We start from the raw sequence: 18,482 nt of genomic DNA, 5'->3' as shown, positions 1-18,482 counted from the left end.
TTGTCACTAATTTACTGTAGGACACATGAAGCATCACTTTCTGTCATTAGAGACCGAATCAAACACCCAACGATTGAGCACAGTGTGATAGTGTAAACAATGGCAGCATGTTGTTTTTGGTTTGGTTAGTGAGACGGTTTGATGGTCACAAGTTCAATCCCACAGTTCCCAGTTACAAACACAAACAGCAGGATGTCAGGAGGTCACGGGACACTGATGAGACAGGAAACACCTGTCAATGTAGCGTCACCGATTGGACAATAACAGGCGGGATGGAAAATCCTGTCCCTAATGCAGAACTACATCATATCTGTGGAGCAGAGGACTTTCCAGCCGGATATGTATCACAGTATCCTAGACTTGAACAACCGCGACCTGGGACGGTCAGCTTTAGGTTAAAGGGATAGTTCACCCTAAAATGAAAATTTCCTGTTAATTTATTAATCCTCAGGCCATCCAAGATGTAGGTGACATTTTTTTCCTTCAGCTGAACAGTAAAGAAGATTTTTGTGCTCCTTGGTGGCTCATTAAATGCAAGTCAATGGCTGCCGGCACTTTGAGAGTCAAAAAAACATATCAGGCAACACAAAATTAATCCCCGTGACTCCTGACGATATATTGAGATCTTATGAAGCGAAAAGATCAGTCTGTGCAAGAAACTGAACATTATTTACAACATTATTACCTGTAATCCAGAACCATTACCTCTTACCATTATGTTGTAGTTCGTTTACATAATCACACAATGATGTAACATATATGCAATTATATTATCAAAGCAGCCAATAATGATGTGAAACGTGGATGTATTATGTCTAAAGTATATAAAGTGCATAAACCAGTCTTTATCAGCTCAAGTCGTGGCCTAATGGTTAGATGACTGGTTTTGTGGTCCAGGGTGACATATTGTAAATAACGTTGTATAAATAAATAATGTTTCTTGCACAGACCAATCGTTTCACTTCATAAGACCTCAATATATTGTTATGAGTCACAAGTATTCCTTTTGTGTTGCCTGATGTGCTTTTTTTTTACTCTTAAAGTGCCGGTAACCATTCTATGAGTCACCAAGGAGCACACTTTCAGCTAAAAATCTTTATGTTCAACTAAAGGAAAAAATGTTACCTACATCTTGGATGGCCTGAGGATAAGTAAATTAACAACAAAAATTCCTTTTTAGGTGTACTATCCCTTTAAATGGGCAGAGGAGTGGAGAAAATGGAAATGAACTTGTTTGAGTTGAGCTGCAGATGGGAAAAGCCCAGGAAAAATCCCCAGCAAAGCTCTGACTCTAACTCTCTCTGTTTGTTCTGCTCTGTTGGCCTTGTATTAGACAATGACAATGTGCCGTCCACATGCGGTCACTCCTCCACAGGGCAGCCATTGTTTGGGTCTCCTGCAGAAAGTCTTTATTGGTGCTCTAGGAAACTCAATCACTCAAGAATAATCAGCGCTCCAACTACAGGGAAGAGCAGAACCGCCGTTTGGAGGAAAGGCTAACAATGGGAGGAAAGGCAACATGATTTCTAACGTCGTTTAACGGTGCTTTTTTAGGTTACTGTGGCAGGCTACAAAATAGCAGCTTGGGCAGGACAGGATTATGGGCCTCGGGGCCTCAGGACTGTCAGGAGCCTCCAAAGCCTCAGGCCGCATGACTCAAGACTGCCAACTGAGTAACAGGGCCCTTGCAAAGCTTATATATATATATTTATAGTTTATTTATATATTTATTAACATAATATGTGTGTGTGTGTATTGTGTATATTTATTATGTATATATAAATACACACACTTGCATGTTTATATTTAAGAAAAATGTTATGTTTATATATTAAATATACACATATGCATGTAAATACATGTAAATATTTTCAAAATATATACTGCAAGTGTATTTATATATACTAGTGCTGGGCAACAATTAATCGCATCCAAAATAAACGTTTTTGTTTATATAATATATGTGTACTGTGTATATTTATTATGTATATATAAAGACACACACGTACAGTATATATTTTGAAAATATTTACATGTATTAACATGCATATATTTACTAGTGATCGACCGATATAGATTTTTTATAACTGATACAGATACCAATTATTTGCATGTTTATGTTCCCGATAACCGATATGTAGAACCGATATTTATTTATTTAAGTAAATTTAAATAAATAACTGAGTGAAGTCCATACTTCAATTTGGTTTTTCCTCCTTAACAACAACAAAAAAGGTTGAAAATTAACAGTCTTTCATGTCAAATTTAATCGTCATATTACAACAATAAAAACATTTTATTTATAAAAAGCATCATCAGCAACACTGATAATAACAATAAGCAAAATGATGTCTAATGTTTTCAAATGGAGACAATAAAGGACAGGACTTCATTTTAAACTACAGTTTTAGTAGGTTTATAAATAGGCTAAAGAGTGAAGAATAATTCACTGGATAATGTTAATTCACTGAATGATATTCTCTGGAATATTGAAATAGGCTTTAACAAACAAAACATCGTCATTCTAGATTATGAAATGCCTGCTGACATCGCGGTTTATCTATGCATTTAACGTTACACAGAACTATACTCAAACTGCGATCGCTTGCGGAGATAATAAATAATTAATTTCAATAGAGATGTATTTATTTAGATGTTTATTGGCAAAATAATGGTTATATAGTAAATGTTAATATAATTCAGCGTGTTTCAAACAAGTGAATCTTGTTAAAAGTTACATGCGGTGGCTGTGCTGGAGCATTTCCTGAGCATCAACTGCTGAGTGAACAGCAATATGAAAACGGCTTCACGAGACTAATGATGAGCATATAGACAACAGAGTAGGGATGCGCGGTATACCGGTACTGGAAAAGTACCGGTATGGTACGATATCATAATTTTGCTCAGTTTGGTATTTCATACGCTGCAGTTGCGAAATGCTTCCTAAATTGCTTGTATTACCCGCTATCCGCTTCGTGGGTAGAGCCTGGTTTATACTCGCTGAGACAGCATGAGCTCGAAGGTGTAGATAAAGATATGCATTTTTCCCAAAAAATTACTAAATGTTTATATATTTATTTATTCTATTATTATATATTTAAGTTTTTTACATAAATGTTTGTAAATATAAATGCACACCATACCAAACAACATTTTGAAAATATATGCATAAATAAATTCTATAATATTTTGAATATATACATATTTAAATCACACACACAGAGACAGTATATGTTAAATTTAATAAAATAATATGAACTGGATAAAATAATGAAATTAGATTAAATTAGAAAATTATATATTTTACATTTTATTAAAATTATAGTCAATCATATATATATAGAGAGAGAGAGAGAGAGAGAGAATTTTATTGTATTCATTTTTTTATTTTTATATCTTATTTTAATATGTACATTTTAAGACAGTACTAAACCTTTTTTTTTTTTTTTTTTTTTTAGATACATGCATTTGTTCAAATATATTCATTACATATTCAAATATATACACCCCTACTAAATAACCTTTTATTTTGACTTCCTGTTCAAAGATTAATGAATTGGGTTTGAGGGTTCTGGTACGAGTGGAGTCTGAAGACCGGCCCGGGCTTGAAGATCTTTTCAACATGTTTTAACCTGAAAACTTTAGCGATGGTCTAAACTATAAGCTGTATTCCGGATGGCCTGCATATCAATCTCAATGCACCCACCCAAAACACCAGTTTTAAAGCCTGAGAAGACTAAACATACAGCGCTGGATGGAGGACTTTAAGAGAGCTGGAGATAAGTGTGGCTTTGAAGATGAAAGATTAAATAAGACTGGGCAGAAGGAGAGCTTCTGATGCATTTCCATAACCTTGAAGAAGTTATTTCACCTGGCTGAAGCCAGTAAAAGAGCTTTTAATAGCAGCCAAAGCACAAGTGTGGCTCAGAGGAGATGTGTGTGGGATCTGGGAGGATCTGCCCTCTTTGATGGTGTTTATGGTGACGGATCAGACCCGGACCCATAATTATATCTAAACGACGTGGATTCCAGGTGGCTCACTGCCGCTCTATTAAAACAGATGGACATCTGCTGCAAAACCACACGACTACAGATTCTACAGATTCAGATATTGCTCACACTCATATCCTCAACCGCAACACATCATTTGCACCAAATTCATGCAGCTCATTAAGGAAGGTTTACTTTTTTTTTTTTTAAGTGACCAGACTTACAAACCCAATAATACAAAAGTTTGGAATAAATCACTTTTTTTTATTTTTATCAAGACTGCATTTATTTGATCAAAATGTATTTATTTGACAATGTAAAACAAAAAAACTAACAAAAAAAAAAATATATAAATATAAAACTGATATTCAATATGGAAATTAGTATGACTTTTTAAGGTTTCATTGACTTCTATGACTTTTACAAGCCTGGAAACCACAATTTAAAGTTTTTCCAAGACTGTGGGAACCCTGAACAAATCACTAAAAATGCAGTTTTAACAAATCGTTTCCATTGTTGATGCTCTAATTGACCTGAGCTGCACTTAGACACCTTTTACTGCAATGCAAACATACAGCAACTAAGCTGTGATTCACCAAACAAAGCCGCTCTAAACAAACCGCGTGTGAACTCCTGGCTTTCTCCGGTGCGTTTAGCGGGTCAGGAAGACAAAGGCTCATGCACCAGCTCTCCAGCGGAGCATGAAGTACGTGAAACAGGACAGAGAGCACAGGTTACTGAGAGCCGCCTCATACATGCAGGTGTCAAAGCAGTGTTAACATCTCTCCAGAGCGTCTGAGGACAAATGCAGGATTATAGAGGAGAAAAACACAATGGGCCGAGAGCAGGGGTCTGACGACTCAGATACTTGATGCTAAACTGAACCGACTATTTAAAAAACATCTGTGAAGACATCAGAAAGCTTCCTGAACAGTTTACAGGCTTGCTTTGCTTTTCTAAAAATAAACAAAAATATACTTACATATATTCACTTAGCTGATGGTTTTATCCAAAACAATTTACAAATGCATCAAGTAATTTAAGGAGTTTTTTTTCTATTTAATTTATTTTCTTTTTAATTTGATAAAACATTTATTTATTTATTTTAATTTAGAGTATAATTCAGTTTACAATTAATCCTGAAATGCATAATATGGGTTAAACATGTCAGGTGCTATACAGTTCAAAAAAGAAAATAAATACATATTTAATAAATACATACAGCACATTAGACAAACATTTAAGGACTTATTTCATAAGCAATGAAGGATAAATAAATAAATATAATTTTTATATAATAAAATCTGAATAATGTTTATATAGAATGAATTTATATATATATATAATTAATATTTATATTTTGAATTTATAAATATATTCATAATAGTCTACTTGAATATTTATTATTATATATTAAAGAATACAATCGTTTACGTAGAATAATATTCAATATGATGATAATAATAAAAATCTATTGTTTTATTATACTACAGTATTCAGGTTTGCAGTATTCGTGTGCTTAAAGCCTGTGCGGAGCAGCTAGCTGAGGTCTTCACGGACATTTTCAATCTGTCCCTGGCCCAAACAACTGTCCCCACTATCTTCAAAACCTCCACCATCGTACCAGTACCGAAACACTCCACTGCTTCGGTCCCTAACGACTTCCGTCCTGTTGCACTCACCCCCATCATTGCCAAGTGTTTTGAGAAACTGGTTGCATCCCACTTAAAATCCTGTCTCCCTGCTACACTAGACCCATTCCAATTTGCCTATCGCCACAATAGGTCAACAGAGGACGCCATCTCAACAGCGCTTCACTCTGCCCTCACCCACCTGGACAGTCAAAACACACATGTGAGAATGCTGTTCATAGATTTCAGTTCTGCATTTAATACAGTAATCCCCTCCAAGCTGATCTCCAAGCTCAGCCAGCTTGGAATCAGCACACCCATCTGCAATTGGATTCTAGATTTTCTGACTAACAGACCTCAGTCCGTTAAGTTAGATAACCTCTCCTCCTCCATCATCACCCTGAACACCGGCATGCCACAGGGCTGCGTACTGAGCCCTCTCCTGTACTCCCTCTTCACCCATGACTGTGTTCCTGTTTATGGCTCCAACACCATAATCAAATTTTCAGATGACACCACGGTGGTAGGTCTGATCAAGGATGACGATGAGTCAGCCTACAGGGATGAGGTGCAGCACCTGGCTGTGTGGTGTGCCACCAACAATCTAGAACTAAACACCCAGAAGACAAAGGAGATCATTGTGGACTTCAGGCGGAATAGGAATCATGCACACACACCCATCTACATCAACAGAGCTGTAGTGGAGCGTGTGTCGAGTTTCAAGTTCCTTGGCATCCACATCTCTGATGACCTCACCTGGTCCCATAACACCTCCACTCTGGTCAAAAAGGCACAGCAGCACCTTTACTTCTTAAGGAGCCTTAAGAAAGTTCACCTGAATCCCAGGATCCTTGTGGAATTCTACCGCTGTACCATTGAGAGCATACTCACGAACTGCATCTCAGTATGGTACAGCAATTGCTCCGCATCTGACCGCAAAGCACTCCAGCGGGTGGTGAAAACTGCTCAACGGATCACCGGCACCCAGTTAACTTCCATTGAGAACATTTATCATAAGCGCTGTCTGGGCAGGGCAAGAAACATCATCAAGGATGCCTCTCACCCTAACCATGGACTCTTCACCCTCCTTCCATCCGGCAGGCGTTACAGGTGCCTACGCTCTCGCACTAGTAGGCTCAGGAAGAGCTTCATCCCCGAGGCTGTGACACTTCTGAACGCTACACCACCAATCTAACCTGCACCTGCTTATTACTGCACTGGTCACAGTACTTTACACACATGCATTTGCACTACTCATATTTTGCACAGACTGCACATTGTTAAAGTTATTACACTATAAACTGTCTAAAGTTGTTACTGTACAAAGCACAGTAAACTATTTCTATAAAATATTGCACTACTGTTATTTTGCATAGAATACATTGTTCTATCAATACTTGCACACACTCATCCAGCTGTATTTATTTATTACCACTGTTCTCACGTCTCTGCTGTTCATAATGTGTATATATAATCCCACATTGCTGTTCATAATGTACATACAATCCCTACATTGCATTCCTATTTATATTCTGTATATACTCTGCTCTGTACACTGTACATTCTGTAAATCATATCTTCACTTACTCTGCACTTATATGTATATAAAACTCTATATTCTTGCACTTCTGGTTAGATGCTAACTGCATTTCATTAGCTCTGTACTTGTACTCTGCATAATGACAATAAAGTTGAATCTAATCTAATCTAATCTAATCTAATCTAATCTAATCTAATCTAATCTAATTAATTGAACAGTGTGAATTAAGAGAACTAAGTCCAAAAGAAAAAGAATACACCAAATAAATAATATTTTTTATGTATATTTTTTTATTTACAATTTTATTATTTTCTTTCAAATAAATATTATATTATTTACAGTATTTTATTATTTTATTTATTATTACAATTTTATTATTCAATTATTATAATTAATATTACTATAATTATTATAATTGTGTCTGTGTGTTAAGCTTACAATTATTAACTACAATTATTTGCATATCATCAGCTGAATGTCTGAATAATGGTGCCGTCTCTGGCTAAATCCATCATTTTGAAAGCAGTCTGTAAACAGCGCACCTGATGTGACTGGCAGCTGTCGAACAGGTTGACGTCTACAGAAGGAATGTCCATCGACTCACTGAGGACAAAAGCCACACGCAGCTGCTCTCAAACAGGTTCTGTAGAGAATCTCTGAGCGATGACACAAACACACAGAGCAAACTCAGAGCTCACACACACACACACGGCGAGCCTGCTGTGACACGGCAAACGATCGGTGATTACGAGAAGAGTTAAAGTGCTGTAATTGAGGGATCAATTCAAGACGCCGCTCCCATGATGTCTGGATTACAGCACTAAAGACTAAAGCCAGTCCTAATGCCACTCATTACCAAACAGGTTGAGTTAAAAACAGGTTGGTAACACTGTGCTTAAAGACTAACCTCCACAAACAACAAATTCTATCCAAATTCTGCTATAAAACAGCTCTAAAATGACAACAGTGCCATTATTCGGCTCAATTCAGTTCAATAACTAAGCTGAACAATTATGAAACAAGTTCAGTTCAGCTTGGTGTTGTTATTCAGATTGATTCAGTTCAGGTTTTGTTCTCATCTAACAGTTTCAATGTAGTAAGATTGAAATATTACTGAATATTAAGAGTCTTTTAAACCCCCAAAAAACATCCAAAATGTCATCTAAATATGGTTATGATGGTGTATATACTGAAAAGGCACCATGGTATTTCCTCATTTGGAAGTCAATTTGGATAAAAGCCTCTACTAATGAATTAATGTAAATATACCACAGTACAGTCACAGTATTTTTTGTAAGCGAATTTTACCATGCAGTTTTATTTCAGTATTATCATAGTTTTTGTTAATATTTTGCATAAAAATTATTTTTTAAATGTACTACTTTCATGTTAATTTTAATTAAAGTTTTAGTAATTTTGTTGTGTGCTTCTGTTTTTTTTTATGTCTCTAAAGTTTTTTATTAATTTTATTTGAGTTTTAGTTTTAGGTATTTTAGCACATCAAGCTGGGAACTTGGAAATAAAACTTGGAGCTGTAATAAAATAAGTGCACATTTTTAACTATTTTACATTATTTCACTTAACATTTATTTAAAGTAACAAAGGTGTTTTTATTTATGGTTTTACGGTGAGTTAATTATAATAGCCTTGCTATAAGGAAAGACATTTCCCTGTTTCATAGGACAATCACAATCCAATGGAAAGTAGTGAATGCTTTCTTCATTTAAAGTTCAGCTGAAAGCGTAGCAACGATACCTGTGTGATTCATAAAGGATGTCAAACGCGACCCGCTTACCTTTATACTCAGGTAATTATCGCAGCTCCTCGACTTTACTCTGGAGTGCATAGTGCTCCTCGTCCGCATTCAGGGCTCGAGACAGTAGAAAAACCATAAATATGCAAATAAATAAATAGGATTAATCCAGTGTAAGTCCATGCAGAGAGTAATTGGTCTCCTCTGCACCCATGACTGGGTCTGCCGGTGTGTGTCTGCTCTAGTGGGAGGATTGAGAGAGAGAGAGAGAGAGAGACGGCCCTCCTCCTGTGGCCTCTCCCAGCTGGATAATGCATACTGATGCAATTTCCTTTAGCGCTGAGAAAACACACATCTGAGCTGCACACAGGCACAACAACACCCCCGTCCCACAAGTGCCCTGCAGGGAAACAAACCTTTACTACCCCCTACTCTCCAGCGGCTGGAGCCTCCCCCCTCTTTGTCCTGACAAAACAAATGGACTAGAGTTTCAGTTTATGCTGTCGCTTTTGGAAAAGAAGGAGGGAGAACAGAAAAAAGAAGACATCAGCATGCCATCGGCGGCTCGGGTCACTCGACTACAATAGTCCTGCGCTCAATCTCGCTAATCCAAAAACTAGAGCTGACACACACTAGCAGACCATAAAGCCGTGCAAAACAAACAAACAAAAGTGCTTGAAGCCTTTAAATGTAATGCATTAAAAACTATCTTTTAGTGCATTTTATGAATACATTACAATACTTATCTATTCATTGCTATTAAAAAGTATTTAATGCACCTTATAATGCATTTTAGAAATACATTATAATACTAATCTATTTTCTGTTACACATTTAGAAAGCATAATGCATTAAAACACACGTAACAAGTAATCTGCAAATATAATGTACGGTTACAATTATTTATGATAAGATATAATGCATTAAAATGTGCATTATGAAAACCTTTATAATGCATTACACAAAGGCTTCAGGTGTCACCCTAAAACGCAAACAGAGCAAACAGAGACCCTTAAGTTGTAAATGCTTCTTATAAGAATCTAAAAATCAACATTTGAAAGAAAATTCAGAACAGATCTATTTTCATCTCAATTGATGCTCTTTTACATCATAAATACAGCAATTTTTTCGCAATGACAGCAGTGAAATTAAATGGACAACATATGGAGACTAAATTAAGTTTTAAATATTTCACATAAGAGTGTAAAATTTAACACAAGAAAGAAAAAAATATATTTTATTTTCTATTTTTAGACTCTTAAGTCTTATGTTATTCTTATAATTTAATTTTTATATATATTTTATAATATTTATATATATTTTTTAAATATTAAAATTTTTCTAGTAATATTTCACATAAGAATCAAAAATTTTACATATGAAAGAAAAAAATATTTTTTATATCGCAATTGGTTTTCCTTGGCAGAAATAAGACTGAATGGCATGGAAGCCCGTTTCTGCCTTTAAAAAAATAAAAAAAGCTGTAAATGCTTCTTATAAGAATCTAAAAATCAACATTTGAAAGAAAATGCAGAACAGATCTATTTAAAGATAGATAAAAGTTGATATAAGTGAAAGTCAATAAAAGAGCAACAACTGAGCAAAACTGGGTTTTCATGGAAATATCTTCAGTAAAACCCTAATCATAGGTTATTTGCCAGTTACACACCCTAACAAGCAAGAAGAACTCATAAAACTCAATTACACTAACTTAATTACGGAGTTTGTTCACTTTTTTCAACTTAGTAGAAATCAAGATTTTGATTTCTTTGCACACACACAATAATCACACTTAACTGAGCAACCACCGAGTAAGTTAACTCAATCAACTAGAGCTGCGTGTGGCACACCTGCACCGAGCGAGTAGAAAGCGTGAACATGTCCACACACTGCCATGGAATGTGTAACTCCAAACATGTCAGAGTCGTCCATTACCACCCTAAAGATCCGCCAGACCTCCACCAGATCACGTTAACCCCAGAAAATCACGTTAAACAGAGGAGCCAGTGTACTGTGGCTAATCATGTTAGGCTATATTTAGAAGAGCTGGATTCTTGACACGCAGCATTGGTCACATGACATCATTGTGTCTCATTCACATGTGAGATTAACTAGGATTTAAGTCTGGTTTAGCTGATATCATAATGTGTTTTGTAAATATTTGCCAAGGTTCTTCATTGTGTTGTCATTTGAATCGAAACGAGCGGATGACCCATTTAAGAAACAGTTCAGAAACATTCACATATGTGACCCTGGACCACAAAACCATGTCATAAGGGTCAATTTTTTAAAATTGAGATTTATGCATCATCTGAAAGCTGAGTAATAAGTTTCCCATTGATGTATGGTTTGTTAGATAGGACATTTGGCTGAGATACAACTATTTGAAAATCTGGAATCTGAGTGTGCAAAAAAATCTAAATATTGAGAAAATCGCCTTTAAAGTTGTTCAAATGAAGTTCTTAGCAATGCATATTCCTAATCAAAAATGAAGTTTTGATATATTTACTGTATGAAATGTACAAAATATCTTCATGGAACATGATCTTTACTTAATGTCCTAATGATTTTTGTCATAAAAGAAAAATTTATAATTTTGACTCATACAGTGTATTTTTGGCTATTGCTACAAATATACCCCAGCGACTGAAGACTGGTTTTGTGCTCCAGGGTCACATTTATGCATTTGGCAGATGCTTTCATCCAAAGCAACTTACACTGCATTCAATGCATGCATTTTATCAGTTCATGCATTACTTGGGTATCGAACCCACAACCTTGCGCCACTGTTTGAGCTACAGGATCTGCATGAAGACTCTTACAGATATCAGGATGAGTAAATAATGCTGAACTATTCTGCCAGTTCAAACAGTAGGTCATGGGTTCGATTCCCAGGGAATGCATGAACTGACCAAATGTAGACATTGAATGCAATTTAAGTCACTTTGGATAAAATCTGCCAAATGCATAAATGTAAATGCAATGAGAAAATCACTATAATGACATTGCACTAGATAAATTTGTGTACACACACAAAAACATAGAACTCAGGAAAAGCCTCTGGTATCTGATGGCGGTATTTAAGGATTTTAATAAACACTGATCTGGTATCTCTTCAGGCATCCAGTCTAAAGCCACCATCCTGTTCTCCACTAGAGGGCTGTTCTTCACACTGCAGGTCAAGACTAACTCAAGATTGTTTAGTCACTTGTTTAGCCAGATATACAGTTAAATTATGCCATTGCACATCAACTTCATATTTTACAAAATTAAGTTTTAATTGTCCAACTCCTGCAGAAGAACTACATGTAGTGCTTTGATGAACTGCTTTGTTCCTCCTCTTTTGCAAGTCGTTTTGGATAGAAGCTTCTGCTACATGCCTAAATACAAATATAAATGTAAATTACATATAAACCTGAAGATTCACCAGAACAAAGGGAATCAGAAAAGATACTGTAATTATTGAAACAGGAATCACACTAAAAGATCTCAGCACTGCAAATGATGCAATTGTGCCATTCTTCGTAAACTCTTGAACATTTATTTGTAATGTGTCTGAATATTTTGCAATAAACTTATGCAATAAAATATAAATAAATACACATATACATGCATTGCAAATGAAATATATATATATAGTATTTTATACATACAATCAATAACATTGAATTAATTAATTGAAATAAAAATCGAATTTTAATTAATTAAAAAATTATATATATATATATATATATATATAATTATATATAACGTATTTCATACCTATAATTAATAGTATTGAATTGATTTGAATTCACAATGCTTTATGGGATGAAGAGCTAATTCAGTCTTGTACATTTTTGCTGAAACAAACCTAATGTTGTGATTCATCTCAGATCGCGTCGGTTCAGTTCCAGGTTTAAACCAATATGGATGAATAGGAGAACACTGTCGCACTCAATTGCAGTTTCCTTAAAGTATCTTACAGACGAGACCAACATGCAGTGCATGCATTTTACTCATCTTATCTAGTAGCTCTTAAGTTAAGAGGTGAAGTAGCACTAGAGAATCTACACAGTAGCCGTCTAATCTACAGTCACTGCTTTGGTACATCAAGCTGCTGACAGGAAGAGCTAAATAAACTTGTCAGTGCATCTAAACCAACAACGTGTTTATTAGATCCTGTACCCACTAAACTACTGAAAGAGTTGTTACCTGTAGCAGAAGAACCGATTCTCAATATTATTAACTCATCGTTATCTTTAGGTCACGTCCCAAAACCATTCAAGCTGGCGGTTATTAAGCCTCTTATTAAGAAACCACAACTAGATTCTAATGAACTGGCAAATTACAGACCCATTTCAAATCTTCTGTTTATGTCTAAAATTTTAGAAAAACTTGTGTCTGCTCAATTGTGCAAAAAAAAGGATCTCTATGAAGAATTTCAGTCAGGTTTCAGGCCTCACCGTAGCACAGAAACTGCACTTGTTAAAATTACAAATGACTTGCTTCTTGCTTCAGACCAAGGCTTACTTGATCTTAGTGCTGCGTTCGACACTATAGACCATGATATACTCATAGATCGATTACAAAGCTATACTGGTATTCAAGGGCAGGCTTTAAGATGGTTTAGATCCTACCTGTCCGATCGCTACCACTTTGTTCATTTAAATGGAGAGTCATCTCAATTATCACCAGTAAAGTATGGAGTACCACAAGGATCTGTCCTAGGTCCTCTGCTATTTTCAATATACATGTTGCCTCTTGGTAATATTATTAGAAAATACGGGATTAGTTTTCATTGTTATGCTGATGATACTCAACTATATATCTCAACAAGACCAGATGAAACTTCTAAACTATCTAAACTAATAGATTGTGTGAAAAATGTAAAAGATTGGATGACCAATAATTTCCTCCTATTAAATTCAGATAAGACAGAGATATTACTTATTGGACCAAAAAACAGTACACAGAATCTCTTGATTACAATTTGCAACTAGACGGATGTACTGTTACGTCCTCTAAAGTCAAAAATCTGGGTGTTATATTAGACAGCAACTTGTCCTTTGAAAATCATATTTCCCATGTTACAAAAACAGCATTCTTCCATCTTAGAAACATTGCCAAGCTTCGAAACATGCTACCTGTTTCTGATGCAGAAAAGCTATTCATGCATTCATGACCTCTAGACTGGACTATTGTAATGCACTGCTAGCTGGTTGTCCTGCATCTTCAATAAACAAGCTACAGATAGTCCAAAATGCAGCGGCTAGAGTTCTTACCAGGTCATGAAAATATGATCATATTACCCCAATTTTACAGTCTCTGCACTGGCTACCTATTCAGTTCCGTATCATTTACAAAATATTATTACTTGCCTATAAGGCCCTAAATGGTTTAGCTCCTGCGTACCTAACTCGTCTTCTATCACGCTACAATCCAACCCGCTCCCTAAGGTCGCAAAACTCTGGACTTTTGGTAGTACCTAGGATAGCAAAGTCCTCTAAAGGAGGTAGAGCTTTTTCACATTTGGCTCCCAAACTCTGGAATATCCTTCCTGATAACATTCGGGGTTCAGACACACTCTCTCTGTTTAAATCTAGATTAAAGACACATCTCTTTAGCCAAGCATTCACATAATGCATCTTATAATCTTGTACTGCAGTTATATCTGATCAAATGTACATTATTATTATTCTTTAGCTTGGGTTGAACAAATAATTTTCGCTTAGATGGAACAGCAGCTATGCTAATTATGTCTCTATTTGTTTCTCTGTTGATTAACATCCCGTGGTAACTAGGAATTACAGAAGCTTCAGTCTGGATCCAGCCCTTAAATGATCTGAGATGGCCGAACACCTGAGAAAAGATAATGCCAACCCCTCAGAGGACCTCAGAGGATGCCAACGCTCAGACAACATACAGAATTACCAAATTTTGCCATAAGTTAAATATATTAAGGTTCTGCAATATATAAATATATTGTGGAAACTTAATTCCCTGTAGAGCTGCTTTGCAACGATTTGTATCGTAAAAAGTGCTATACAAATAAACTTGAATTGAATTGAATCAAGCTGTTCAGTTCAAGGCTGTGCAAGGTGATTTTCTCTCAAACTATCAGGCAAAGAACTCAACCAAGAATGAAAATATGAACCATTATAAAGTTAAAGTCCTGCTAAATCTGTCTCTTTGCAGTTTTCGGCGCATTTCGTAATTTCACAGCAGCATATTGAACATTATTGTATTTGTGCAAACAGGTATGAAGAGGAATAAAAACACACAGATCTGCCATCAACATGTTGCTTCCTGTTTTTCAAAAGCAACTGCTGAAAATATCTCAAAATACTTTCTTCAAACTTAGAAAGCCCATTTTGTGAGATGCAGAGAAACCGATTAGAGCCTCCCCGGTGACAGCAGCTGATAACACATCTAACATAAATTAGCCAGATGACGGCCACAGCAGCCCTGCTCGCTTTCCCATAATCATAACTCATGTGTGCGATAAACAGCCCGTGCCCACAGAAGCAGAAAACAGCTCTCCATCCAAACATCTGACAGCATCTTTAAAACAACCAAGCGAATCCATAAAATGAGATTATTAGTTGCATTTTATTCTAATTCGCCTCCTGAAGAGAATGAGACCATGACTATATGAGGGAATTTAATGAGAGCTATCAGGAACTCATCCTGGTCATATTTAACGCTAAATTCTAAAGAAAGAAACATGAAAATTATGGTAGCGGCTTCAGTGTAAATTTAGTAGGCCTATTAGTCATTGTTTTAATTAATATTTTTAATTAGGTGTATTTTTATATTTTAAGTTTTAAATGTATTTGCATTTGTCTGAATATTTTGCAAATAACTTGAGAAATAAAATATAAATAATTACAAAATAATTTTATTGTTTATTCGTTTTATTTTGACAAATTTTCATACATACATACATACGCACACACACACACACACACACATATATATATATATATATATATATATATATACTCATTAAATTTTCATTTTAATTATAGTTTAATTTCTAATAATTTTGTTACGTAATTTTGTAATATTCATTAGTTTTGTTCTATATTACTATTCAGGTTTAATTTATTTTTAATTCAGTTTTAGTTTTACTTAAGTTGTATTTTAGATTTTTTATATAAATAAATTTTTTTATTATTTATTTTAGCACTTCAAACTGAACTTATTTTAATTAGTAGCCAAGGAAACATTTCTAATTTCACTTAGTTTAAGTCTATTTTAATAATTATAATATTTAATATTTATAGCCAAGGCAACATTTCTAAATTTTGTTTAGTTTAGGTTATTTTTATTTAAATCTATTTAATAATATTTCATAATTTTTTATTTATTCATTTAATTAATTTTAGATGTATATCAATAAAAATTTTTTACATTAATGTAGTTTACGATAATAATCTTGTTCTAATTATATCATATTGAAACAGCACCTCTTTAATTCAAAACTAGAAAATGCTGCAAATTAAACAGATGATGCCGATGTTTGCTGACAAAAACAATTGGTTCTTGGTGGAACAATTTTCACTCAGAAATTGAGTTTTACCTACAACATATAATTGCAGCAGCGTGCGTAAAATAAACATAACGTCACGGCCCGTGTTTCAGCGCTCTGATTCGGATGGTTCACATATTTTGACCTGAATGAGACGGCATGCACGTCTCTGTGATTGACAGGCGTGGAGTCAGTCTGACGTCACACACGCTCACCCTGCTGAGGAATGTGACGCCCTGATCTCACTGCAGCCCACCCGCGCTTTACTGCACCCTTCCTGTGCTGCCACACTCATCCTGACCACTAAAACCCTGCAGTCCCTCAAAGCTGCTGTCAGTCATCCGCTGCCTAAAGTTATACGTCTAAATGCATCACAGGCCACAGGAAAGAAACCTCACACATGAGATGCTTTCTCTTAAAAATCAAAAAGCAATGTGATTTCAATGGAGACTCGGCCTGCATCCCAATGTGCACACTATCCGTCCTAAATTCTATGTGATATTAGTAATGTTCAGTACTATTTAGGGCAGATAGGGTGGATAATATGCGCATAGGGATGCAGGGCAAGTCTCCAATCTTGCATCAGTTTCTGCTTCTGAGAGAAAGACATCTACTCTAGAGTTACCAGCATTTGGGGGTCAGTAAGTTTTTTTTAAAGAAATGTATATTTTTGTTCAGTAAGGATGCATTAAAGTGATTGAAAGTGCCATTAAAGACATTTCTAATGTTACAAATGATTTCTATTTCAAATAAACTTTGTTCTTTTGAACTTTCTATTTATCAAAGAATCCTGAAAAATAAAATGTATCATAGTTTCCACAAAAATATCAAAAATAGCACAACTGATTTCAACATTGATAATAATGAGAAATGTTTCTTGAGAAGCAGATCTGCATATTAGAATGATTTCTGAAGGATCATGTGACTCTGAAGACTGGAGTAGTGATGCTGAAAATACAGCTTTGATCACAGGAATAAATTATATTTTAACACATATTCACATAAGAAACAGTTTTTAAGATTACAATAATATTTCACAATTTTTACTGTATTTTCCATCAAATAAATGCAGCCTTGGTGAGCAGAAGAGACTTTCAAAAACATTAAAAACACACACACACACACACACATTTCTTAAGTTTAACACAAGAGCTGAATTGGCTCTTGTTTTTATAAAATCATGACAACAGCAATGTCCAATAAATCAATAACTGTATTACTATTAATAATATAAATAAACAATTTATCGGCCAGGCAACTGTGACTTGGTGCACTGCTATAATTCGTCACAAGAGCATTTTACAACATCTCTGAACACGACTCGCCCAATCAAACTCTGTTTTACACACAACATTAAAATACAGATCTGATCCCATGAGCTATGCAATGAATCTGGAACATAAAGCACACTGTACTCACAAAGGTGAATCTCTAGATCCAGCGGTCAGTGTGTGAATCCTCTCTAGATCCTGTGGATGTGAGTCTGCAGACGTCAAGCAGAGAAACACACATTAGTGCTCTGAGCAGCTCACATGGCCTTGAGAAAACACACACACACACACAGCTGGTCTGGGAATCCAGTCTCCTCTGCTGTGGGAGTGTGAAGCACAGACAGAAGCCTGATATCAGACGGACACAACTCCACCAAGGACGCCGAGACCATACCAGTGTGTATTGTGTATTTAGGGAAACAGACTCAGAAAACACTCATTATTCCTCAAAAGCAATATCAAAACCTTTCCTGTGTGTGAAGGATTACTAAAGTATTTAATAATAAAAGTTGCTCTTCTATAGCTAATGGAGCTCAGTTTAATGTAAGTGTCTCAGATGTTTCTCCTACAATTCCTTACGAGAAATAAAAATAGAAACAAATGGAGTTAATTGCATGGCAATTTAGATCTTTTTCCTGCAACAATTAGAGTTTACTGGGATGTTTTTTTCAGGAGAATCATCTGAAAAGTCTTCATTTGCTGTATGTAATCACTGAGAGATTGCATTAGTGATTTTTCCTTCCTAGATCTGAGAGTGTATTTTGGGAAACAGACTCGAAAAAAT

At 35.3% G+C, this 18,482-nt stretch overlaps 2 protein-coding genes across 2 annotated transcripts in view; both read right to left on the bottom strand.

Moving 5' to 3' along the window:
- Nucleotides 1-9,152, bottom strand: part of LOC306877529 (pleckstrin homology domain-containing family G member 4B-like) — a 64,952-nt gene extending 55,800 nt beyond the window's left edge. Inside the window, exon 1 of the mRNA XM_079429336.1 lies at nucleotides 8,957-9,152. Coding sequence (XP_079285462.1) covers nucleotides 8,957-9,025 — 69 coding nt within the window. The 5' untranslated portion in view covers nucleotides 9,026-9,152. The remainder of the gene's footprint in view (nucleotides 1-8,956) is intronic.
- ifnlr1 (interferon lambda receptor 1) overlaps nucleotides 1-18,482 on the bottom strand; it is a 676,379-nt gene that overhangs the window by 296,307 nt on the left and 361,590 nt on the right. The window lies entirely within an intron of this gene.

This window comes from Barbus barbus (genome assembly GCF_936440315.1).
Source record: "Barbus barbus genome assembly, chromosome: 12".
Lineage (NCBI taxonomy): Eukaryota > Metazoa > Chordata > Actinopteri > Cypriniformes > Cyprinidae > Barbus > Barbus barbus.
Note: the sequence above shows the minus strand (reverse complement) of the source record. Positions and strands in the feature narration are given on the sequence as shown.